Raw genomic sequence first — 26,162 nt, forward strand, 5'->3', positions numbered from 1 at the left:
GTTTTACAGTACTTCCGGGTTAGAGAGCTGAGGGTGGACAAATCCAAAACATTTGTGAGTAACGCATAGATGAAAACGCAACGCGCCATTGGTGCTGGGGTATTTTGGTTTCTACTTATTAATCAGATTTGGCTTTTTAAACCATTCATTTTAATTTAACGTTAGCATACGTGTTCAGCCGTACAAGCAAACGTAAAGATTCTTTAAAAAAATAACAGCTCAGAAAGTGCTTTATTGACCGCCGCCTTCAGTTTATGTTATCTCACACAATTATGTAGCCTGTGCAGTAAATCACACTGGACCGTTAAATAGCCATGTGTTATTTCAGAGCTTCACCAGCTTACACCTGTTATTAAGTGCACTTGTCCTTCTTGCAGTTACAGTTCAATATGAGATGACTGAACCTAGAAATTTACAATTGAACTTAAGTCATTATAAATGCAAAAACAATAATGCATAATGCGTTTGTTTCAGTACAGACAACAACCTAAATGTGTTAAAAGATTTGTTTATTTATTAATATATTATTTTATATATCTTCTTTGATTCCAATGAAAAATATAGTGTGATACAGTATAGTTATGCTTTTTTTTTTTTTTAATCAGAGATTAATTATTTTGTCAGTGCTTTTGCATGGAAAAAAACAGTGTAGTATTAAATTAATATAAAACAGTATTTAAAATGAGATCATGTAATAGTCTAACAAACAAATAGATCTAAAACGTTTATAATACATTGTATACAATACATGCATTGTAGAAAATACCAATACCATCAGAGTTTGTCCTCAGAATAGTTTTTTAATGTCCTTCTCGTGACTTTTACTGAAAATTTACAGTTAAAGGATACAAACAGACAATGTCTTTACAGTTCATATAAATATTGTGAACTTGTTAATGTATTACATGTAGTATTTTTCAAAGAATATGGAAAAATAGCAGATCTACCTTGTGAATCATCATTAGCAGTGCTTATTTGTATTTTAATATATATATATATATATATTCTTTTTATTAATTTTTTATTAATTTTTTCCCCCAGAATGGCCTCCTTTGGTTGGAAACGTAAGGTGGGGGAAAAAGTTTCCAAGACAACAGTGCAGCAGTTTGAGAAGGACTCGGAGCAGGCGGATGATGAGGATGTGGAGAAGGAGGGAGTTGATTGGCTGCATGTCATCAAACGGCGGCGTGAGGTGCTGCTGGAGGATTGTGCTGCTAAGAGCAAGAGGCTAAAAGATGAAGGGATGCTGCTCGCTGAGCAGGGCAGGTAGACTTCTGTTTGTGTGCTTGTTAAATCCAAATGTCTATATCCAGCAGTCTTAACAGAGGGCTAAATATTACAAGTTTGGATGAGCTATTAACCAGCTTATGCTGGGGAATAGCAAAAAGATTGTACAGAAAGAACCAGGTGTCAAACAACATTGCTTCTACTGTTTTTATTTCTTAGTTACAGTCTGAAGCATTATATGTGGTATGAGTCAGAAAGTGAGTCAGTGAGTTGAGATAATGTAAAGATGTTAAATGTTTCCACAGTGTTTTGTGGGTGCTCCGTGGTAATCTACTCTGTGTTCTGGACAAAAATTCCCTTGCATATGTACACGACTGTTTGAAAGTAAGGGTCAGAAAGATGTTTCGAATGAAATTAAAACTTTCATTCAATAATGACACATTAAATTAATCAAAAGTGACTGTAAAGAGATATATAATGTTACTAAACACTTTTATTTCAAATGAATGTTTTTTTTTTACTTTCTATTCATCAAAGAATCATGAAAAAAAAAACTATTAAAGTTTCTTCAAAATAATATGCAGGGCAATGGTTTTCAACAGTATATTTGTAAGTAAAGTTTCTTCAGCACCAACTCAACATATATGATTTCTGAAGGATCATGTGACACTGAAGACTGAAAATTCAGCTTTGCCATTACAGGAATAAATTACATTTTAAAATGTATTAAATTAGAATACAGTTAATTTAATTTAAGGGGGTCACATAATGTTGCTAAAAAGAACATTATGTTGTGTATTTGGTGTATCATGTTTTTATGAGGTTTAAGGTTAAAAAAACATATTATTGTCCACATAATGTACATTATTGTTGCTCCTCTATGCCCCGCCTTTCTGAAATGCGTCGATTTTTACAAAGCTCATTGTTCTGAAAAGTGAGGTGTACGCTGATTGGCCAGCTATCCGGTGTGTTGCGATTGACTGAATTCCTCAAGTACGTGATGGAAATGTTTGACCCCTTAACATACTGTGATCTCCCGGCACAACCAGACAAAATTATGGGTGCATGATAAATATATCGGCCGATAATTAATGCGCTTCTCGTCAGTAAAGCCGCTTTTCTAATCAGCTGTAAATTCCATCAGGTGTGTGATTTCACATAGAGCAGCTGTTACTACAGAGAGTTGTTGTTAACTGACAAATCCATGTTGTAATAAGCTACATGTTGGCCCATGGAAAACCTCTCTCATTTTACCTGATTTTCAGTAAGTCTCTCTTGTTTTTTTCAGTCTGGCTGCGTGTGCCAGCCAAATTCTTTCCAGGAAAAACTGACAGCTGTTTTGCCTTTACGGTTATTCATCTAGTTGTTATTTAAGCAGGTCAATGCATTGGCCAGAAATATGACAAAGCAGTTATTGTCAATGATAGAAACAGAGTTCTTAGAGTCAGCAACAAAGAAGATAAGTGGTGGGTCTTATGGTGTCAATTATAAAAGTGCCACATTCATCCAGCAGATGGGACTGTGGTTTCGCTATGGACTTGCTGCATGTGGATGTCACTTGTTTAACCTGTTTAACCAAACTATGCTGGCTCATACAAACTATTACATGGCTTCAGAAGACTTAAAATTTAGTGCAGAAGTTGTATGGCATATGATACTTTTTATGATGCCCTTTTTGTAATTTTGGAACTTGACAGTAAAGTCAAATTAATAATATATAGATTTCTGGGTTTGCTATGCTTTTAAAAACATTTACTTACAAACAACTATTTACATTATTCATCCTGAATGAAAAATATAAACGGAGCACATTTTAGCAGGGATAAAGCTGTTTATTATATCACTTTTCAAAACAAATATTGTGTTTATTTTCAGTTTTTTATTTATCTGTCTACTTCTTTTGGAATTTAATCTTGTAATGACGTTCATGAAGTAAGCCTGAAACCGGCCGGAGAGGCCTAGACAGGACTTCAGTACAGTATGAAGAAGCTGAAAATTTTAGCACTCAAATGGGACTTTTGATTTTAGCATATCCGTGAAAAGCTCAACCAACGGTCATGAAGCGCAGCCAACCTGAAAGGTGATACACTCCAATTTGCTCTTTTTGCTTTCATTATTTATTTTCAAAGATAATAAGTAATTATTTCATTGTTTAATATACACCCTCTTCTCATGGAGGCAGCATTTCTTATATGAATTAATGTAGCAGGTGTGTCCGTATAAACCTCAGGATGAGCAGTCCATCTCTTTGAGCTGAGTGGGTGTTAGGAAATATGAGATGGAGAGGTAAAAAGGGCTTCTTTCTCAAGTTTTCTCATCCTTTAACCGCTTAACCGGAACAATAAGTCAAATTAGGCCACTTGTTTTCTCAGTGTCCAAAGAAAGGCAATAAAATGTCATAGCCAGCAAGCATTTGAAGAGGATAAGAGAATAGCTTGAACTTACTGGAAGATGGTTTAGAGGCGTGTATTAAACTCAAGCTGCTGTTATTGCAGCCTTACTCTGCAAAGCCTTAACAAGACCAAGAGAGGTCAGGGTGAAGTGTCACTCTTCATTTTTACAACCTTTTATCTCCTTCTTTTCTTCTCCACTCTCTTTGTCTCCGTCCTTGTTTGGATTCCTTTAAGAGCTGTAGTTTGAAATGTTTTTAATGGCATGATTAAGCAGCACTTTGGCTCGAACTGTGTAATAATGTGCCGTGGCTCGTTATGTGATTACCGTAGCTGTATGCCAATATTTTTTGCACCTGCTTTTTCAGAGAAATTAAAGGAAGGCCTGATAGTGTTTGCTAGAAAATGTGATGATGTCTCTAAAGCATTTGTAGCAGCTGGTCTTTGGTGGGTGGTTTAATCTATTTATTGCCAGACCAAGTAAGGTAAATGACAGGGCCACAGGTTTTAGTGTTTATGTATAATTACCGCTTTGGCTCTGTCTTGCTAAAGGACCGGTTGTCCTTGTAGTGTTCTTTGGCTGCAGATTTGGTGACTTGCATTTGGTCTTAACAGTCTTGCAGTTGGGCTCATAAAATTGACTGAAAACAGCAGGTAACCGTATAATTTGTAAATAACCTAATAATTTGGAACAATGCACTTATTATGTTACATTACATTTATTAGGGGTGCACCGATCAAGATCGGTCGATCATTAATGCGCATCTCGTCAGTAAAGCCGGTTCTCTACTCAATGGTAAATTCCATCAGGTGCGTGATTTCACATAGAGCAGCTGTTACTACACAGAGCCGTTGAAAACTGACTGGCTGCAAAAACAAATGCTGATAATGAACGTGGATTTGCGCAGCTAGTCAGTTAACAACAGCTCTGTGTAGTAACCCTAACATTTATAATTACACTGTTGACCCATCCCTTACATCTTAACTTACCCTTAAACCTACTCATACCACCAAACCTGTCCCTAACCTTAAATCATATCCCACCTCAATTGCACTAGAAGTGCAACAGTTTATTTTAAGGTGTCCTTGTTTCACATTAAATATATTACTATTATAATAATGATTAATTATTACATAATTACATGCAAATAACCCTAAGCCGAACCCTAATCCTATTATAGTAAATACATGTAGATAATTAATATTATTCAGTACATAAATGTATAAGTACACTGTAAGAAGGACACATTAAAATAAAGTGTAACCATGTTTTGCAATACAGTATGAACACAGTAAGTACATGGTACACAGTAGTTAAGGCCACCTATGATATGGGACCATTTGCTGTACAATAGTGCAGATGCTACAGCAGGTAATTTGAAGTGACTCTGTCTCATTCTCACAAAAGACTTAAACACCTTTATTACATTAAATCACCTTAGCATTTCACATATTGTAGTCATTATAGCTGGGGTCAGTGATGATGCTTTGTTAAACGATGGTGCGTTTTATTTTTTGGAGAATAAGTGGATTGTGATAAGGAAATTACATGGAGCTGGAGGAAAGTGTGTACAGGTCAACACAGCATTTGAAACTCACTTTGTGTTTTTAAAACTGAAAGGGTGAAAAATATGAGGTCAAGAATCACCACTGCTATCCAACTGTAGTGCCATGCTTAGAAGATGCATTATATTTATTTCTAACCCAATATAACAAGTTAGATCTTTTGCAGCATGGGAGTTTTGAAAGCTGGATTTTCTCAGCAGTTTGCTTACTTTGCCATTTAACCCTGAGACCAATTATTTATCCCAGTATTAACATGACTTTCACTTTGTTTCTTTTACTTTTTGGTGGGGCTTTTCTTTCTTAGAAATTTCCACTCAGATCAAGGATTACAGCCAGTGTTACTGATTATAAACTGCTGATAATGCAACACTTTAACAATTTTAACATGTGAAAATAATTTGGATATGTATTTGATTTTTTTGGCACGTGACTTAAGTGAGCCCCTTTCACACTGCACGTCGGACCCGGCATATTGCCGGAACATTGCCGGGTCGCCCTCTGTGTGAAAGCAACCACGTCCGGGGATTGATTCCGGCATTGAACCTGGGTCGGGGTCCTAGTAACATTGCCGGGTTCAACTCGGGACGAGCGCTGTGTGAACAAAAGCCAGATCTAATGCCGTGTCGAAGTGATGACGCACGTTATCGCGCTACTCTTTTACCAGCTGTTTTGAAGGAAGATCAACGTTCGCAGCGAAAAAATATGTGCAAACTGTAATGAAGCAGAGATCAGTTTGTTCCTCACTTTCCGCGCTGACGCCGAGATCGTTCGCTTCCTTCAGTGAAAGTATAACGTGCCTAACGTTTTCGACTCGTACATTACACGTCACGCTCTGATGTCATGTGTCATAACGGGACCTTTACGGGTTGTGTGTGAAAGCACGCACATATCCCGGGTAATCACTGGCAGTGTGAAAGTGCAAAATCTAGCGACCCGGGAACAATTGCCGGAACACTTTACCCGTGTATTTGCCGGAATGGCAGTGTGAAAGGGGCTGTGGAAACTTAAGTGGAAATTTTTTTTTTTTTTTTATCTCACTCGAAACTCTTAATTATCTATTTGACTTCTCTCTTGGTGTGAATCATAAAATTTAAATTTATGATTCACAGAAGTTGAAGTATTACACAGGTACCATATCTATCTTTCTATCTGTCTATCAATGAATGAATGAAATCTTTATTTCGAACAATTAAAAAAATGACAGCAATGCGTAGAAATATCCTTATAAATAAAAATAAATAAATAAATATAATTTTTTTTAGCATAATAATCAACCTGTTCGAAAAGGGGTAGGTAGGCTTATCAAGACCTACCCCCAGTAACTACCCAAACCAATTCACAATCGAACAAGATAAATCAAACATAACGTTTTAAATAATACAAAAAAATACTAAATTAAAATAATGCTTTATCTTAATATTAAGATGAAGAAAAAAAGCATATACTAAAGCCATTATCAAGCAGCATTTACCACCATGATGAATTATCATTCACCCTCTCCACTTCTATACTTAACAAAAATCAAACTTTTGTACCTTTTTTTAAATTGCAACATATTAACACTTTGTTTGATCGAACTGCTCAGACCATTCCACAAATGCACCCCACAAATCAAAATACACATTATTTTGAGTTTTGTCCGAGTCCTATATTGACTCATATTTAAATACCCTCTCAAGTTATAACCCCCAACCCTATCTGTAAATAACTGTTGTATGTTTCCAGGCTGTTTATTTATTGCTTCATAAATTACTTGAGCGGTCTTAAATTTAACGAGATCATTAAACTTTAGAGTGTGCAATTTTAAATATAGTAAATTAGTATGCTCATGATATCCTACCTTATTTACTATTCTAATTGCTCTTTTTTGTATTGTGCTTAATGTTTGTAAGGCTCTAGATGGCGCAGCCAGACGGGTTGTTAACGTAACTGATGATATTCAGAGAGCTAAACGACTTGGAAGAAGCTGATTGGTCCAATGAGTTTACTGCCCTGCATTTATATGGCTGGCTAGCATTCACTTGAGATTCTTGCAGCACGCTTTCTCTAAAACCCTCCACCTTCCCCAGCTACACCTGTGTAGATCTGCTATGGGTTATTTTATATGCTATTTGTGCAGCAGCAGCAGCATGTCTTAAATACTCATGGCACCGTATTGCCATATGCATTGGCAGTAGCAAGTTCCTGTACTTGCTTGCAGCAGCATCAGTAATCTACAGCAATAACCAACAGCAGCAGCAATTCAGCAGCAGCACCAGCAGCGTAGTAGAACCTTTCATCAAAGTTAACCTAAAACAATAAAACAATAAAATCTCTTTCACAGGAGAGTCCTGGCCAAGAATGGACAGCAGTTACAGTCACAACTTACAAATTGAAACAACAAATGTACAATTTAAAACACTTAAAAACAATTACAAATCAATGAGTCTTCTTCGAATGACCGAATAATAGATTTAAAATTTTCCATAAGCAACAGAGTTTGTAATTTCAATTTCGTTTGGAGTAAATTCCATTCAAATGGAGCTGCGTACATAAAAGCCCTTTTTCCCAGTTCAGTTCTCACAAATGGGACAGAGAGAGTAAAACAATTATCAGATCGGAGGGAATATTTCCCAACACTTTTCTTTTGAATTAGACAACCTAGATATGAAGGCAACACCACCAGAATAGTTTTATAAATGATTAAGTAATAATTAATTTTCCTTCTAATAGACAAAGATGGCCAGGATACTCTATTATACAATATACAATGATGAGTTAAAGGTTTACTATCTGATATAAATCTTAAAGCGCTGTGATAAACAGCATCCAAAGAAGAAAGAAGTTGAGAAGAAGCAAATTGATAAACCACATCACCATAATCGAGTACAGGCAAGAAAGTAGCAGAAACTAACCTCTTCCTTACATTAAATGAAAAACAGAACTTATTTCTAAAATAAAACCCAAGCTTTATTTTTAATTGTTTCGTTAAATTATTTATATGAGACCCAAAAGATAATTTATCATCGATAGTGATACCAAGATATTTATATTCTTTCACTAACTCAATCACATTACCTTGCAAAGTCTGAAGAGGAATAAGATTGTCTACCGCCTTTTTCGAGCTTGAGAATAATATGATTTTAATTTTATCAGCATTCAGAACAAGTTTTAGTGTATGAAGCCGAGACTGAAAAACATCAAATGTCGCTTGAAGTTTAATCAAGGCTTGCTGTTTTGAAGGTGCACCACAATACATAACAGTGTCATCTGCGCCCTAACACGGATCCTTGAGGAACTCCTTTAACAATCTCCAATAGTCCTGAATTTTTGCCCTCAGCCTGAACACATTGGGTTCTATTAATTAAATAATTTTTAAACCAAAAAATAACATGTTTTGATAAGCCAACACTCCTTAATCTATGCAGCAATATCTTATGATCCACTGTGTCAAAAGCCTTTGATAAATCGATAAAAAGAGAAGCACAGTAATCACCTTTATCAACTAATCCAATGATGTCATTTAAAACTTTCATAACGGCTGTAGTGGTACTGTGTTTTTTGCGAAACCCAGATTGATTACTAGATAGAACTTTGTGAGCATTCAAATAACAAGTCACTTGATCAATAATAAAACTTTCTAAAATTTTTGATAGAACACAAAGCTTAGAGATTGGCCTATAATTATCTAGTATAGTAGAGTCTCCCCTTTTAATAAGGGGATAACAAAAGCTGATTTCCAGATTTCAGGAATAACACCAGTATCTAATGAAAGATTAAAAAGATAAGTTAAAGGGGTCGAAATGATATCAGCTGCCATTTTCAAATAGATAGTTTCCACACAGTCAGGGCCTGGAGATTTATTTATATCAAGCGATTTAAGTGCTTTATGGACATCAGTACTCTTGATGTGAACAAAAGAGAACTCTTCCTTTTTAAAACTAGTTTCTGCACTAACAAAGTCATTATTTGAGGGCCAAAGATTGTATGACTCAAATAAAGACCCAGAATCAATAAAATGCTTATTAAAATGGTTAAGTATTTGCTCTTTATCAGAAATGATAGTGGAATCCATATTTATACGTGAAGGAAAATCGGATGATTTTTTTGTTCCCTGCTATATATTTTATATTCTGACAAGAATTTAAGAATTTTAGGATTATTTAAATAGTCATAGTTTTAGCAATAAAGTAGTTGGCTTTAGCATTCCTGATGGCGACTGTACATTTATTTCGAAGCTGTCTGAAACAAATCCAATCAGAATCTACATCAGATTGCCTAGCTTTTGCCCAAGCAATATCCCGCTCACATATAAGAGTAGACAATGCTGTAGAAAACCAGGGGTTATTCCTGCCTTTAACTCTTTTAATTTCTTAATTGGTGCATGCCTATTAAGAACCGAAGTAAGTCCATCATAAGTAAGTAAGTCCATCATAAGTCCAGCACCCCATTACTCTCCTTCCAAGCAGACTCGACATCGGGTATGAGGGAAATCCTTTCCCAGTCATGAGTAGCAAGGTCATGGAGAAAACATTGCTCATTAAAATATTTCAAACACCTTTTTGTAATGATACGTGATTTCTGTTTAGGTAGTTTTGTATCTCTAACTATGGCGACAACACAGTGATCACTAACATCATTTGCAAATACAGAAGCCAATGAATATTTGTGTGGAACATTTGTAAAAATAAGATCAATTAATGTTGACTTTTTATTGTCCTTCAAATTTGGTCTAGTGGGCGTCTCAACTAGCTGAGAGAAGTTAAGAGTATCACAAATTAATTTAAGACCATCAGAAGCTGACTGCAACCAATTTACATTAAAATCACCCAGTATAAGAAGCTCCTTATAATCCAATGATGTCACTGTGTGCATCAGAGATGAAATGGCATCCTTATTAGCTGAAGGAGGTCTATAGCATCCAACTACTGTAAGATGTACAGTTTTAGAAACGATAAGAGTTAAAGCTAATAATTCATATTGTTTAGCCACTGATTCAGAAAGTAATACAGTAGCTTCAAATCTATCCTTGATATAAATTGCTACCCCACCACCTCTTTTTGGCCTATCGGCCCTATGGACAATATAGCCATCGATACCAATAGCTTTGTCCGGAACGGATTTATTAAGCCACGTTTCAGATAATACTATAACGTCAGCATTGGTATTTTTTACCCATATACGCACCATGTCCAACTTAGGAAGCAAGCTTCTCACATTAATATGAATAAAACCCAAACCTGATCTAGATTTGAGATCAGTAGGAACATTAAAAACTGAGGTACTGAGGTATATATATATATATATATATATATATATATATATATATATATATATATATATATATATATATATATATATATATATATATATATATATATATATATATATAGTGAAAGGGTTTGAAACAGTGTGCTTTCATTATACATTAAACAAAACATTGGTAAAACTTTACAATAAGGTTCCATTAGTTAATGTATTAGTTAACATGAACAAACAATGAACAATACATTTAATACAGTATTTATTCATCTTTGTTAATGTTAATGAAAATACAGTCTTCATTGTTAGTTCATGTTAATTCACAGTGCATTAACTAACGTTAACAAGCACAACTTTTGATTTTAATAATGCATTAGTAAATGCTGAAATTAACAATAGCTAAGATTAATCAATGCTGTAGAAGTATTGTTAAAGCATTGTTCATGTAAAGTAGCCGACTAATATTAACTAAAGAAACTTATTAGTGTTATTAGTAGTGTTACCATCATATTACCATATGCAGTTCAGTTTAGGAGAGGTTTTCCTGTTTTGACCATGATGTGAAATCAGCCAAATTACATTAAGTGAAATTAACACCCTATAATCCTTATCTCATTGATGTTCTCATGAACAAAGTGACAAGACAGATGGCTTGTATCTCCTGTCAGTTTTGTTGACCCATGTCAGAGCTTTTCCACTATTAGTGGGACTATTTCCTGGGTGACATTCATTTAGAGTTAAACTTTCCTGCCATACTTTATTAAGTGGGGTGAAATGAGACCATTTGTAAGTTTCCATTGCAGATCTTATTTTACAGATGTCTGTACATCTGTAATTTAAGTTCTGAAAGTGCTAATAGTTCAAAAGTGACAGATTTTGCTACCAAACAACAGATAGTAGGTGACTTTCCATGTCTCGCTGATAAATCTGCTCTTTGTTTTTGATAAACATATTCTGCGATATTAAGACTGAATGTTTATACTTAAGAGAGAAGTGATAAGATGAACACGCTTGACTCTGTGCTTTCTCCATGTCATTTGTCACACGAAAAATTTGTGGTTTCTCAAAACCACACCCAAGCACGCTTTTACACTAACACATGCAGCACATGGCTTGCAATTCGGAAAAGAAAAATGACAGGATGTTTTTTTTTGCAAACACTTTTCTTACTGTTTTACTACACTGTACTACTAATAATGTACAGTAAAATTGTGACAGAGCATATATGTAATTGCAAATTTATTACATACCCGGCTGACCTTTGTTCCCATAACATTACCTGAGGTGTTCCAACATATTATATTATGCTGTTGAACTTAATGTTAAATAGTGTACATTCCATGTATAGTATCAGTAAAACTTTTTGTGCAGTCAGCTAATTTTATGTTACTCTAGTGTGAGGTACTTTTGAAAATATGAACAAGAGTACACCTTTCAACATACCTACGCTACGCCCACTTTTGCAGGTACAGTAACACTATGTACTCTTTCCCTTTCCATAGCTTATGACGTGCTTCACAATCATGTACTTGGAAAATATCTCATAAACCGACTTTGAGGCCTTTTTTTTCTCCCCCTGTGGGCGCATTTATGAATTCCTTCGTAGGAAGCCCTTATCTCACCAATTACCACAGGTCTCTGAAAAGTATCTCATGCTTCCGTTTAATCACTGTATATTATTTGCATGATAAACACAGACATAGCACAGCCTAACGAATCAAAACCATTTTTATGGACTCTTAGAAAACTGGCATGTTTTATTTCTCCAGCTGATGTTTAACACTAGCTTATTTTTTACTAGCTTGCATTGTGTAAATACAGGAGCTGCTTCTGTGAAGAGGAGGTGACTGCTTGGTCTGAAGTATTACAGGAATTTATAAGGGTTTCAAATTCAAAGGCTTCAATTTAATGCGGTGATGAGGTCTGACCCTCATTGCCAGCATTTCTAACAAGTGATATGTTTTGAAATTTGAACTTATCATTTCAAACTTTGTGACGTAGGTACAGTAATTACTTTGGTTTTCTTAGAAGGCTGCATGTTCTGACATAAAGCATTCCAGCACACAATGTACCTGTACATCTGTTTTCAAAACAGCTGATCAATTAACCAGCAAACAATTCTCAATTAACAAGCCTTTTGGGTTTTTTCACAGTGAAAAAAATGCCCTGATCATTTACTGTCAAATTGTCTACGCAAGATCAGTAGTATGCCAAGAATCTGAACACAGCCTAGTGTCAAATAACATTCAGTCTGACTCCTTATTTTGGGAAATCTGACTCCTATTTCCCCAAGAACATTCCTTTGCACCCTAAAACTTTTAAACTTATGATGCAAGTATCTGAAATATTCAAATAGCTCTTAATTGCTCTATAGTTATAGGCTGTAGACTTGTTTTCTTTTGTTTAATGGATAAGAAAGTGACTTTTTTAAACCCCATATTCTGATAAGCTATCAAAACACTTATTATACTCTTTCTTCAGTTAGCATTTTCTGGAGGGAAGGAAAACAAGAAGACTTGCAGTTGCATGTATTAAACCTGTCATCAAAAATCTTGTTTTACCCCATACATACCTCTGCCTGAATAGTCGTGGGGGTCTGTGTGTGCATACATCAATATTCTATAGTATATGATATATTTAGCAAACCAGAAAGCTCTCTGCTTATGCTTAGAAATATGTGTCTTGCCTTGATGATTAGCCACTCAAAATGCATGCTTTCTTTAGTCATCGCAATTGCTTTTTTTGTGTTTACTAAAATTGACTCTAATTACTAAAATTGACTTTTTTTCTGATCCTTACAAGTTAACAGACTCGCTAGAGATGTGTTTCAATCATCCATTGTATGAGTGTGAATTTGATTTTCATTCAGCCCAACAAATATTTGTTGTGCTCTTGGTACGAATAAGACCAGTCGCTGACAATTAGTTTAGCTTTTTTGTTTACTGTAGGTGCTAATCATTTAAATTCCTTTTTTCATTTAAATCCACCTTGCTAAACAGATTTTGCATGCTAGACATTTGGCCTTTGATAACAGTGGTATTATAATGAAGTGATTTAATAAATGTGTGCAGCAGTGTTTGGGTTCTTGTACATTGCATTGATGTGTGTTTAAATATACTGTAGTTGTTATGCGTGTTTGATAATCATTTACAGGAGTATTTTCTGTATATGTGTTTTTTCTGTAGGAACTGGGAGGCATTGAAGAGGTGGGATGAGGCGATTCAGCTCACACCAGACGATGCTGTGCTGTATGAGATGAAGTCACAGGTATAAAAGAAAATTTCATTCACACTATACAGTTTATTTGAATGTAAATGCAAGTCTGCTATAGTGGAATTTACCGCAGATGTAGAGACGCACAGCTGTTATGCTGACACACTATTTTCCTCTCTTCTCTCTTTCTCTCTGGCTGTTATTTTCATTTCCTCCTCCCTAAATTTAACTGGCCAAACACACTCCCTATTTGTGGCTTTATAACAGAACGTTTTGACATCTAGGTTTTTTTTTTCCATATTGTACGGTCTCTCACCGTCTTGTGCTGTTACCACACAAACTGTATCTTACATTGAGAACATAATGGACATACTGTATCTGTCCTTCACTCTGGATGGGATTATTATTCCTTGAGGACACCACTGATTTTAGATAGTGATCTGAAAAGGCAAGCCACATCAACATAAATAAACGATGCCATTTAGCAGATGCTTTCTCATGTCTTAATGTAGGGAAAGCCCCTTTGAGTTTAAGTGTCTTGCACAAGAGCGCAGTGGTGATCTGACAAAGCTGTTACACTATGTCATTTACTCACCAGTTCATGAGTCACATTTGCTTGGGATCAGACATGGGATCCTTCAAGTTAGTAACCTAGATATGTGGTAATCATCTGTCTACCACCTCTGTATTTGTGAGGAAATGCATTAAACACAATGACATTATATAAAATGCACTGTAAAAAATAATTCTGTGGCTTAGTAAATATTACAGAAATTTTTAACTTTATTAACTTAATAAAATCTCTGAATATCGTGTACTTGATTGTTTGAGTTAAACATACCAAAATAATTGAGTAAAAATCCAACAGTTCATTTTATCTAAAATTTACAGATATATTTAAGTTGTTTTCAATAAAATTATTTAGTATTTGACTAACCAATTATTTCTTTATAAAATACTTAATATATTTGTGAAATTTCTATCAAAATATTTGAGAATGTTGAATTAAACTGATCTGTTTCAAGAAACAAAAATATTACTTAATTCAAATCAATATTATTAATATATTTAACACACTCTTAAAATTTGAGTAAGTTTACTCAATTAAAACAATGCACCCCTCCCCCACCCTCTGACGTTACGACAACTCGACGGTTGGTTGAGTCAGTGAGCGCGGGCAGTTTGAACTCTCCAGTCTCCAGACAACAGCTCTCTTCTCAGCGTCGCAGATTTGGTGCATTTCCTCTGTGAAATTCAGGTTTGTGTATGTTTTATTTTATCTATAAAATCTTTACTGTGCTTTAAATAATATTTAGTGCAAAACAACATACAGAGGCGTGATTCGACACCTAAACGAGAGTCGCGCCTGTCTTTTTGCATGATTGAAACGCTTTGCATAAACACATGACTTCATTCCTAATGATAATAAATATAATTATTATCATTTGGATGATAAAATGTCCTCAGAACTGTCACTGTTTGTTTATTGGCAGGTTATGTCAGTCAATCGCAGTATCTATCGGCTGTGAGTGAAACGCAGGACGGCGGTATGAAGTTCAAAGTTCACCCGCAGAGGCGAGTCTGTCTCCGGCACGAGGACCAGCGCTGATCCGGTGGATATTGGGTTGATTTGATTACACTTGAATTAGGCTACCTGAATTTTTAAATATTTAATTTTTACTTATAAAATGTTTGTTAAATGAGTTTAAATGTAGGCAATATTGTATACAGTGTAAAATGTGCTGTATTGCTGTACTCATTGACAATAAAGGCCAATGTCACATATACTGGTGGTTGTGTGGAGTACTATTTTACAAAGGTTTAGAGAAAATAAAAAGTTAATATTACTCATAAATATTGTTTTTAAATGATCAATTATTTCTACTCAATTTTATTTGTTAATGTACCAGATGCAGTTACTCAGATTTACTTAATTTTTTTACTTGCATTTACTCAATTCATACAGTATATTTCATTGATTTCACAGCTTTAAAATTTACTCAATTTTTTTGAGTGTAAAAATGTTTCACCAATAAAATTGAGTAAATAATAGTTAAACTTTTTACAGTGTGTGTTGAAGGAATGCTGTGTTTCTTTTATTACCCTGCCTGACTCATAAAAAATAACTAAAATTATATAATTATATATAATTGTATTTTTGTTGTTCACTGAATGTTTGTTAAAATAATGTCATGAACAGGATCATGGAGTTTGCTTCAGCTGATGGTGGGCTGTTTATAAAAAAAAAAATGTTTACAGATCACATTAATATGTTAACAGCTTGTAATGAAAAGTAAACCCGTTTTATGAATGATGAATGACAGCGTTAAGACCATAAAAGAAAGAAAAGCACTTTGACGACCCTCCAGGCGGGCTGCTCGCTCATCGTTTAACAAGCCAGAGCAACGTCTTCATCCGGTGTACACATGGGAAAATGTTTGTAAGCACCTGCTTTTGTACAAATCAGATGGTGACTGAAACATTTGCATAATGCTCACAGAAAATCATTGATTAAAATCATGGAATAGATCATATTATTGTTAAGATGGCAGAGCTGGTAGAGCAGATGGTGGTTTCAGGTTATGATGAGCCAAAGATGGCCATTAGTTTCAGTCAACAAATGACCTAATCAGCCTTTTTATCTGCTCCATCATTCGTTACCTCATTCATTCATCTTACCTTTTAATATCCTGTCTTTCACTCTTCCTGTCCATTATCCACTTCTAGCATCTCATCTCAGTTTTAGACAATAAAGATGAGAGTCTGCTATCAGGACATTACAGAATCTTGGATCTGGCAGAGGCAGATCGACTCAAAAAATCAGTTTTTCTGTTGAGCATTTTCTTCTCTTTGACATCTTACTTGAAATAAATTTTACACTAAACACAGGGTATTGATAGATTGAAATGTTATGTAATTTATTTGACTTGTTTAGTTCTTTTACTTGTTTAACAGGATCTTAGTTACTATATGTTTTTCAGTTGTAGGCATTTGAAATGATGACCAAGTTCTGTGATTATAAAACAAAGACCAATCTAAGCTTAAGACTTTGATGATTTCAACATATCTGCAGTGTAAGCTCGTCTCAGGAATTGTCTTGGATTGCATCATTTGGATTTCTCCTTTATTTTACTTTACTAGTCTGTGCAGAATTTGCTGAATGGCCCTTAATCTTGACATAGATGTTTGCGTACGTGCTTGCCTTACTCAATCATACTCAAACACATATGTGCTATAGAGCCTGTTCAGTGACTTACAGTGTACAGTGGCCAGTAGTGCACAACGCCACAAAATCACTACAACATAACACTTAGTGTTGTGCTGTCATTGTGTTGTGTTGTTGCTTGTTTCAGTTGTGTTGCATCTTGTTTCCATTGTGTTGTGCTAATTTTGTTGTATTGCAACTTTTTTCCATTGTGTTGCAACTTTTTTCCATTGTGTTTTGCTAATTTTGTTGTATTTCAACTTTTTTCCATTGTGATGCAACTTGTTTCCATTGTGTTAATTGCTTTTTTCTGTTGTGTTGTGACTTGTTTCTCTTGTGTTTAGCTAATTCCATTGTGTTGTCTTGTTTCCATTGTGTTGTGTCTTGTTGTCCTTGTGTTGTGCTAATTTCATTGTGTCTTGTTTCCATTTTGTTGTGCTAATTTCATTGTGTCTTGTTTCCATTTTGTTGTGCTAATTTCGTTGTGTCTTGTTTCCATTTTGTTGTGCTAATTTCGTTGTGTCTTGTTTCCATTTTGTTGTGCTAATTTCGTTGTGTTGTGTCTTGTTTCCATTGTATTGCGACTTGTTTCCGTTGTGTTGTGCTAATTTCAATGTGTTGTGTCTTGTTTCCATTGTGCTGAGCTAATTTCTTTGTGTTGTGACTTGTTTCCTTTGTGTTGTGCTATTTAGTTTTGTTGTGTTGAGCTAATTTTGTTGTTTTGTGCCAAATTCGTTGTGTTGTGTCTTGTTTCCTTTGTATTGCTAATTGTTTCCTTTGTGTTGCGACTTGTTTCCACTGTGTTATGCTTATTTTGTTGTGGCTTGTTTCCATTGTGTTGTGCACTACTGAGCCACTGTATAGCTGTTTACTGAAATGAGTGCACACACAAACACAGTTGTTTGCTCTCTTATTTCACTAACATAGGACAGATTACATCCAGCAGCCATCATTACATCTTGTTACTTAATCTGTTCTTTCTGTCTTAACCCTGTTTTGTCTTTCTCATCTTTCACTGTCTTTTTCTCTAAATTTCCATCCTCTATTATTTCTTACTTTTAAACTTCACTTTCATCACTCTTTATCTTATGTTTGGCACAAGTGTCTTGGCTTTGATGTCTGTGAACGTTGCGGTTGTAGTTTTGTTTTTCATGGCAAAGACGAGTGTGAGTGAAATGACAGGTTGGACTTTAAAACTCCTTTCGACTGATTGATTTACTGATAAAATTTTCGATCAAAGCAACAACAGTCTGTTCATGTTCTCATCTAGCACTCTCATTCAGAGATCTATCACAGACTCGGTATGTGGGTGTTAACTTCAGGAACAGGATAAATCCTAAATCAAATAGTCTTTGCGAAACTGTGAATGTAACAGTGATAGAGCAGGTTTTATAATACAATTGGCTCTCTATTATAGGTCATCAGAATGAATAAAGATATACGTACATGCATAGAAACATTTCTTTGCAAAAAACTGCATCTGGAAAACCTATAAAGTTGTTTTTCTACATGCTATAAAGAGCAAGTCAATAGAAAATGGTATGAAATTAATTAAGGTCATTAAGTTTAATAATAAATAATATTAGTTAAAAATATATAACAAAGCATTGCATTTCTTATTGGTTATGAATGATTGGCAACCATTGCATTCAGTGAAGCTTCATTAGAGGCTGAACATCTGTTGGTCATGTCAGAATGATTTTTTGAGTTGAGTGCACATGAACAACTCCGTAAAGGCATAATTACCAGAAGAAAACTCTGCACTTTCTTTCAAATTGCTATTGATCACAATTACAATACGATATACAAAATATATATTGTATTTCATAGACAATTGTCTATTGTATAAAATGTGCATACTGTTTTTTTTATCTTGTTGCTTGTACTGCCATAGCACCGTGAAAGAATTTCACCATCGTTACACTATGTGTGACAAAGAGGTTTGATTTGATACATTACCATGAATGTTGACTTTATACTTGTAATTGTTGCAGTTGCACCTAATGTGGAGTTTTTTTTCTTCCTGCCAATAATAAAACTGTCCAGGCTGTCCATTTAATTAAAAAAAAAAAAAAAATTACTTGAAATCACATCATATAATTATGACTTCCCAACTCATTAGTGGGAATTTCCCATACGCACTTGAGTGCAGGATAGGTCAGGTATTCATTTCAACACTGGCTGTCCTTATTTACTCCTCCTTGTAGTGACCTTTTCCTGACTGATCACATGATTATATGAGGTGAGTCACCTGAAAAGATTGATCATTGAGTGTGTCTCTCATTAGTAACCTGATCGCATTGAAGTGGCAGGTTGGCTCTGGTCTTGCCCTGATCCATCTAGAAGCAATTTCACAACATGTTGAGTTTGCATAAAGTTTATTTTTAAATCGTCCTTCTCAATTTGTCCTTTCTTCTCTCTCACCGTGTTCCCTGCATCTGCTTACTACACACCTGCTTAGCAGTGGCTCTCACCTCATCGTGAATCTAACATTTTTCAGCCTGCCTGCAAAGATTCAGAGCCAAACCTGCTGGAAACTAAGATTACAGCCCAGTTTTGTCCTTTAACTGCTGTTACTCTGGCAACACCCTGCCCTGTATAAAGCTTGTATTTACTTTGATTGTTGGGCTGACCTGAATTTAAAAGCTTTAAGTAAATAAAACTCCATAATGGAAACATCTGTGATGTAAGAACATCCCTGTGTTACCACGTAGTGGAGTGTTTGCTCACCCGTTGTCATTATATAGTCTCTCTCTTATGGTCCAAGTGGATGCTTTGTGTTGTGATAACACTTTATTGATGTTTAAAATAAAATGTTAAATTACATCAGCTTGGGAACTGTTGTAACTGAGTAAATATGAATAGAGTGGCTCATTCTTGACATTTAATTTGTAGACCAAACCTGGAGGCTAATTAACCATGTTCAGTCTGGAGAAGTTGGTTACCATTGCCAAAAGTAACAGCCAGTCTGAAGATTTTGGCCAGTTGGAGGAGACCGATTTCACAGATGGGCACAAACTCCATTTTTATCTCTATAGTTTCAGACTGTGATCCCATTCATTTGGAGGAGTCCGTTTTAGAGCTCATAATGTTGTGATTTTTCATGCGTCTACTAGCAATGAGGCGCGTTTTCTGTTTGACTTTGTTGTGTTGGAAACAACCGGTAGTCTGGTAGATTGTGATCATCATTCATTTGGTGTATGATTCCCAGTCAGCAAGTGTTTGATGCCTAGGCTTTTAAAGTGCTCCTATTATGCTATTTGAAAGCTTCATAATTTGGTTTTGGGAGTCCCCAAAGTCAAAAAAATTTAATTTTCTTATAATATGCATCTAAATTTGTCTTATTTCTCAGCAACGCTCAAATGATTTATTTAAAGATTCATCTTTCCAAACCCCTCCTTTGCATGAAGACAACTCTGATTGGTCCAGTGACCCAGTCTATTGTGCTTGGTCTGCTGCATACAGTGCATGCTGGAAACGAAGTGTAGTACAGACCCAAGTAGCAATTATGTGAATATGTTAACTTTTGAAGTGTGAACTTAACGGAAAGGGAATTCGAATTTTAAATGACTCAATTAAGCCATTCAGAGTCAACTCCATCTTTTATGAGACAATAACTTACAATTTATGAAAGTAAATTTTTTTTTTTTATTTATTTGAATAACTAAACAATCTATGATGCACTTTCAACTTTACTTTGCAAACTGTTTACATTCACATACCGCTACACACTGCATGAAAGGTTATTTTCAAAAATCTATAATAGGGGATACTTTAAAATCTAGATTTCAGTTTAGATTCAAAATTAGATTTCAAAATTTCAGAATTGAGCCTGGCAACTTCTAACTTTGTGATGTGTAATCCTTAGGTGTTGATCACCCTTCAAGAAGTGTTCCTGGCTGTGCAGTCTGCAGAGATGGCCACCAGACTCCGCCCCCTCTGGTGGGAGGCGTGGCAAACTCTGGGCCGCGCCCAACTAAGTCTTGGCGAAGTAGAACTTGTAAGTAGATTTTATGTAATGAGTTGCAATTACGCCAAAAGTATAGAGTTAAATGGGCACCTTTCGGATCCTACCGTAATAAATAAATAGAACAAGCAAATAATGTTATTTGTGTAAAATGTGCATAAATGTGACATTTAGTCCAAAGATATTTTTTTTTCTTTTTCTTTGATTGAAATTAGAGCGTTCATGCTTTTTTGTTTGTCTATTTTTTATTATTCTATTTTCTATTTATTTTTGTTCCTGTTTGTTTAGTAATGAACATCATTGAACAAATGTTCTCTTTTATTGAATCCTGTCCCACAACATCAGGGCTCTAGGCGACAACCTGTATAGCCTAAATGAAAGCCGACCTTGGGAGTCAATTTATTAGGTGATGAGTGATGAATTTCCACACAGTTTATTCAGCCTTCTGAAGCATCGCTTCCATTTTTAAACTCCAGCATCCCTCCATGTTATGCTATCAGTGTCCTTGTCAGTCAGTATGACGTGAATATGTCAGTATGAGTCCTCTTGCCATTTGTCCATCACACAAATTGAGTGTCATTGTGATGAAATGTGTAGTTCAGTACATCCAAGCCCAGGAGCATGGAAGATTACTTGAAGAGGAACACTGCCACACCTTACATGCCCCGACCTGTGTGTGATTGTGTGCGTTAGACAGACCTGCTTAATGAAAGAAAACCTTGCAGATCCTGCAGTTCTCCAGCTAGTAACTACTTGCGTGTGTGTGTATAGTAATCCAAACACTCATTGCACACACTGAGTTTGACGTCTTGGCTAGAAGTTGAATAAATACTTTACTATTTTGGGCTAAGCATGCCTTGTCAAGTCATTCACCAAAGAGAAAAATAACCTGAGGATGGAGAGGGACTGAAAATGTTGAAATGTTAGGACTAATGTTTACGTTCTGTGATTTTTAATAGGGCTGTAGTTATCTGCAGGATCATGGAACACATTTTCTTAGAACTGCTGAAATGATATTTAACTTTTTATTAAAAGGTTGTTCGCAAAAAGGATAACTATTTTCCCACCCAAAGCTTTAATTCATATCACATGATATTTTTTTCAAGATTTATTCAAACTGTGCCAGTGTTCATTCTCAAATGAACATGTGTAACATCAATAAGAGCTCCTGCGTTTATTTTGCTCACATGTAAATGATTAGTTTTAATACAATTTATGTCTGTTGGGTCAAAGTAGAGTTCATAGTATCAATGTTTATGCATTGTTGAAGCTTTTGGAACCATTGCTGATCATTTGTAATCATTTTAAATGAGGCCTTATTAGCATTTTCTTTATTCTGAATCATAGTATCCGCACGATATTGCATAATTTAACACATTCTTTAAAGAAAAACAACTCATTTTACATTGGGCAATTCATTCCAGCTCGCAAAAGATTAAGATCCAATCAATTTTACCCCATTTTGAGCACATTTTACTGAAAATCATGCGGTTTTCTGGAAATCTCCAGGTCATTCCAAAGGAATGTTCTATAAAGTTTGAGTAATAAATAAAGAGGCTGGAGAAGAAGGCTTTGTTTTTTCCGTCCCCTTAATATTTTAATAAATTCTTAAAAAAAAAAAAAAAAAAACTTCGTCTGGAGTTAAAATTTTTTATTATATGCAGAATTGTTCACAATAAGATCAATAACATGCATTTATAAAATTGATAGGATGAATTACCCTTTCATGCCTACTGTTGTTGTTATAACCACATAAAAATGTCAAGTAACTTTTGCATTTGTACAAAAAAGGAAAAAAGTCATCTTACAGGACTCAGCACTTTTCGGTTTGTACGTTGGTCACTTCTAATGGACGAGGCAAGATTGAATGAGTCTATATCATGACTTCAGCACAACTGTTGAAATCATCTCTGCTAAATCGATCAGGACTCTGGAAGAGGAAGGGTCTCCCGAAGCCATCAGATAGCTTTATTCCTCATTAAAGGTCTCCCTTTTTTCTTTTTTTTTCTTTTCCTTCTTGACAAGGGCTTGAGATTCTTGGTTCCTGCTCACACTGGCTCTGATATTCTTCCTCTCTCTGATACGTGATAGTGTTTCTGTTGAAGAAGTCGACTATTCCTTTTAAGATTGTCAAGTCAATAGGGCAATTATGAAAGTAAAATGGCTTGCTAAATCCTATTTATGAATTCATTATTTTCCCAGGGGATGAAGAGAAAGCAAATGTCGTTCTTTCTCTCCCTTTCATCCTCTCGTCCCCTGGGTAACACGAGCAGGGTGACTGATTCACAGCAGGAACTAGGCTTAGGACCTCATACGGAATTAAATGAACATGTGTTAGATCAGTTCTCCATGGACTGAACGACCTCTTCAACACTCAAGCAGCTGTGATACTGTTTGCACATAAAAGCCATCTTCAGTAAAGAAATATTTAGCTATCTGACGGTCATTTTAATACTTTGGATACCAAATATTGAGTGTAGAATAAATCGGACACATGTAGTTGATGTTTCATTTTTTTTTTGTATGCAATCATGGATGATGTGATTTGTTAGGGCTTATTATAAGTCAAGCTTATTATAAATTGAGCTGAAACCACATGCATGTTTCTTTTTAACTTATTTCTTAAAGTGTTTTTCTGGCTAGAAATGGGAAATGACTTTTGTGTAAATAAAGTTGTTTTAGTACATTTTCATTAGTTCCAGAAGGCTGCTGAGGTTTATTTTATTATGAGAACTAGCAGGGAGTCATGAATGCTCATTTGGTTTGATTGAAACATCTGTTCATGTTAATTTTGGACTGTAAGTTTTGTGCTCATGAAGTGCTATAAAGTCCATGCATGTTATGTTTTAGCAAAACACAGCAGAGGGCAGAACTAGCATTCAGTGTGCCACTGCTTTTGGTCATATCAAACATTTAAGTTCAAATAAAAACATGAACTAATTTAAATGAAACTGGACTTCTTGAGGTAGAAGTTAGACTTAAAGATTAATAATGTTGCAAAAGATTTATATCTCAAATAAATGCTGCCTTTTTGAACTTTCTATTCATTAATGAATTTATTATTAGGGTAGTAAACCATTTTCATGAATGATTTCTGAAGGACCATGTGACAAGACAGCAAAGGCTGCTGAAAATTCAGTTTTGCCTCAGACGAATAAATTACATTTTGAAATATTTCAGATTTCACAATAATAGTGTTTACTGTATTTTTGTTCAAATAACACATTTACAATAATGTTACTTTGGTTAACCTTAACCTAAGAATGATAAATACTTCTAAAGCATTTATTAATTTGATGTGAATTCCCACTTGTTTCATGTTCTCTCTGTATGTTCCAGGCTGTACGGTCCTTCCAACTGGCATTGCACGTGCATCCGTCTGAGCGCCCCCTCTGGGAGGAAGACCTAGGCTGGGCTCTACAGCTCCGGGAGCAGCAAAATGCTCTCCGTGAAAGAGAGAAACAGGAAGAGGAAGCCCGAAGGCTCCTCGTGGAAGCTCCTGAGCTGAAGAGTGATTATGATTTTGAAAGCGATGAAGTGATTGAGGCTTGCACTGCCATGGCTGAAAGACAGAAACAATATGAGGACCTAAAGAAAACAGCGCTTGTTGTGGACACACACGGGGTCACCAAAGAGGTGATTGTCGAAGATGACAGCGAACCCACTTCATCCTCTCAGAGTGTTTTAGTCAAGGCACGGGGACTCTGAATGAAATAGAGGCTAGTTTTGTGTCTCCCCATGTGTATATTGTTTAGATTATGTATGTATTGTTAAGCTTATTTGATAATCCAGGATTCTGTTCGACTGCCTTATAGTGTTTAACAAAGTTACTATTCCCAGTGAATTTGTAAAGTGAGTACCAGATTCCAAGAAGAATCTGAAAATGCTTCTGGATCATTTTCACTCAAACAAGAGCATAAATTCCTTCCTTCTACTGAAGCATTATGTGGTTATTTCATAGTTTTAAGGCAGCTAAGCATCGCCTTTTAAGATTCCAAAATAGCAGAGCAATCCCTTTTTAAAAGGGTCATGATCTGCCTTTTTTAATTATTTTGTACTGTTGTCTGAGGTCGCCTTATAATGTTATAAATATTTTTACATCAAAATCATAATAGTTTAGAAGTAATTGGCTATTTTCTGTCCTGTTCATCACCCCCCGCATAAGAACGCTCTGTTTGAATAGGTTTGACAGATTGTAGACTCGGAAGTTAACACCCACTGATATGATTGGCTAACAGGTCCTTCATAGATGAAAAGTGCTGTCAATTAGGTTAATAACGCATAAATAGTACATATCAAATGATCTGTAATGACAGACAAAGCAATAGTGTTCACATAAAGATCAACAGTCACATTTGTGATCGGCTGGATCGGTTCCAATATAGTCAGCACAGCATCTCTTTTAGTTTTTGTTCCTTGTTTGTAAATCTGCGGTAAAATGAAATGAGGACATCTCACTGACAAGCCATCTTTATTATTTGGTTTCTGCATTTGTCTCTTTCGTTACGTGCGCAAATCGTTGGGCGGATCATGCAGGAGAGGAAAGAGGTCATGCAGGGAGGAATATTAACCATTGACTGCAAGCTTTATTCTAGGATTATATAAGGATTTAATGTGTTCTTTGTGCAGGTAGAATAATGTTCGACAGGTTGCTACAGGTTTATTTATTTTTTTACTTTTACATAAGAATACCTGACATTAACATCTTCATAAAAAACAGTACTCATCCAATATATAATATATTATTGAATATAATATAATGCCTAAAACTACTCGTTCAAAATAAAATTTGCTTTACTCTGTTATTCTGTACCAAGTACCACAGAATTTCAGGTTGATTTTGCCTGACTTACATGTGCATGTGTTTTTGGCTGTTACTGCCGCTGACCCCATTATTTATAGGCATTCATACACTATCCACACTGATACTGTCCAGCTGCATGCGTGGGCTGCAAACTGGGCCATTTACGTCTCTAATGCTTTTTATTTGGCACCTGTGGGACTTGGCGGAAGCTTCCAGCATCCTTCTGCCTCCCGCTAATCCTTTGCTAATTGTTGCTTCATTCAAATAAATGAGGACACTAACGTCTTCGCTAATGATGTTTTAGGGAGATGCCTGAAACTGATGCACTGTGGACTGTGCTAAAGATCGCTTTTGTCAGTTCTCATTAATGTATACGTATGGAATCGGGACAGGTGGCAGTTTGTACGTCACAACAAGTGCACAAATGCATGATGCATGCTGAGAATACTTGCAGTGGAGAGTAGAACTGATTTCCCTTCACAAGCTAATTAAATTATGGGATGTCTACAGTTGGTGAAGGTCTCCAGATCTGTTCCTGCACATTGGTCA

The 26,162-nt window shown here is 35.5% G+C and overlaps 1 protein-coding gene across 3 annotated transcripts; it reads left to right on the forward strand.

The window, feature by feature from the left end:
* LOC132141213 (tetratricopeptide repeat protein 33) lies at window positions 1–24,743 on the forward strand. 3 transcript variants are annotated; one of them, XM_059550535.1, is made up of 5 exons: window positions 1–54; window positions 1,042–1,266; window positions 13,610–13,691; window positions 20,711–20,842; window positions 24,149–24,743. In XM_059550535.1, exons 2-5 carry the CDS (start codon window positions 1,043–1,045, stop codon window positions 24,515–24,517), a joined length of 807 nt encoding a protein of 268 aa, XP_059406518.1. In that variant the 5' UTR covers window positions 1–54; window position 1,042; the 3' UTR covers window positions 24,518–24,743. The 3 variants fall into 3 exon arrangements, with proteins under 3 accessions (XP_059406518.1, XP_059406517.1, XP_059406516.1); XM_059550534.1 differs by having other exon boundaries at window positions 23–99; XM_059550533.1 differs by lacking the exon at window positions 1–54 and adding an exon at window positions 162–348.
* Window positions 24,744–26,162: the final 1,419 nt, after the last annotated feature.

This window comes from Carassius carassius, chromosome 5 (assembly GCF_963082965.1).
Source record: "Carassius carassius chromosome 5, fCarCar2.1, whole genome shotgun sequence".
Lineage (NCBI taxonomy): Eukaryota > Metazoa > Chordata > Actinopteri > Cypriniformes > Cyprinidae > Carassius > Carassius carassius.

What these genes read in the sequence shown, in the direction of transcription:
- LOC132141213 (XM_059550535.1), top strand. Translation starts at nt 1,043, where the DNA reads ATGGCCTCCTTTGGTTGGAAACGTAAGGTGGGGGAAAAAGTTTCCAAG. An exon ending in CTGCTCGCTGAGCAGGGCAG is followed by an intron (nt 1,267 to 13,609) that starts GTAGACTTCTGT and finishes TTTTTTCTGTAG; the next exon opens with GAACTGGGAGGCATTGAAGA. An exon ending in TGTATGAGATGAAGTCACAG is followed by an intron (nt 13,692 to 20,710) that starts GTATAAAAGAAA and finishes TGTAATCCTTAG; the next exon opens with GTGTTGATCACCCTTCAAGA.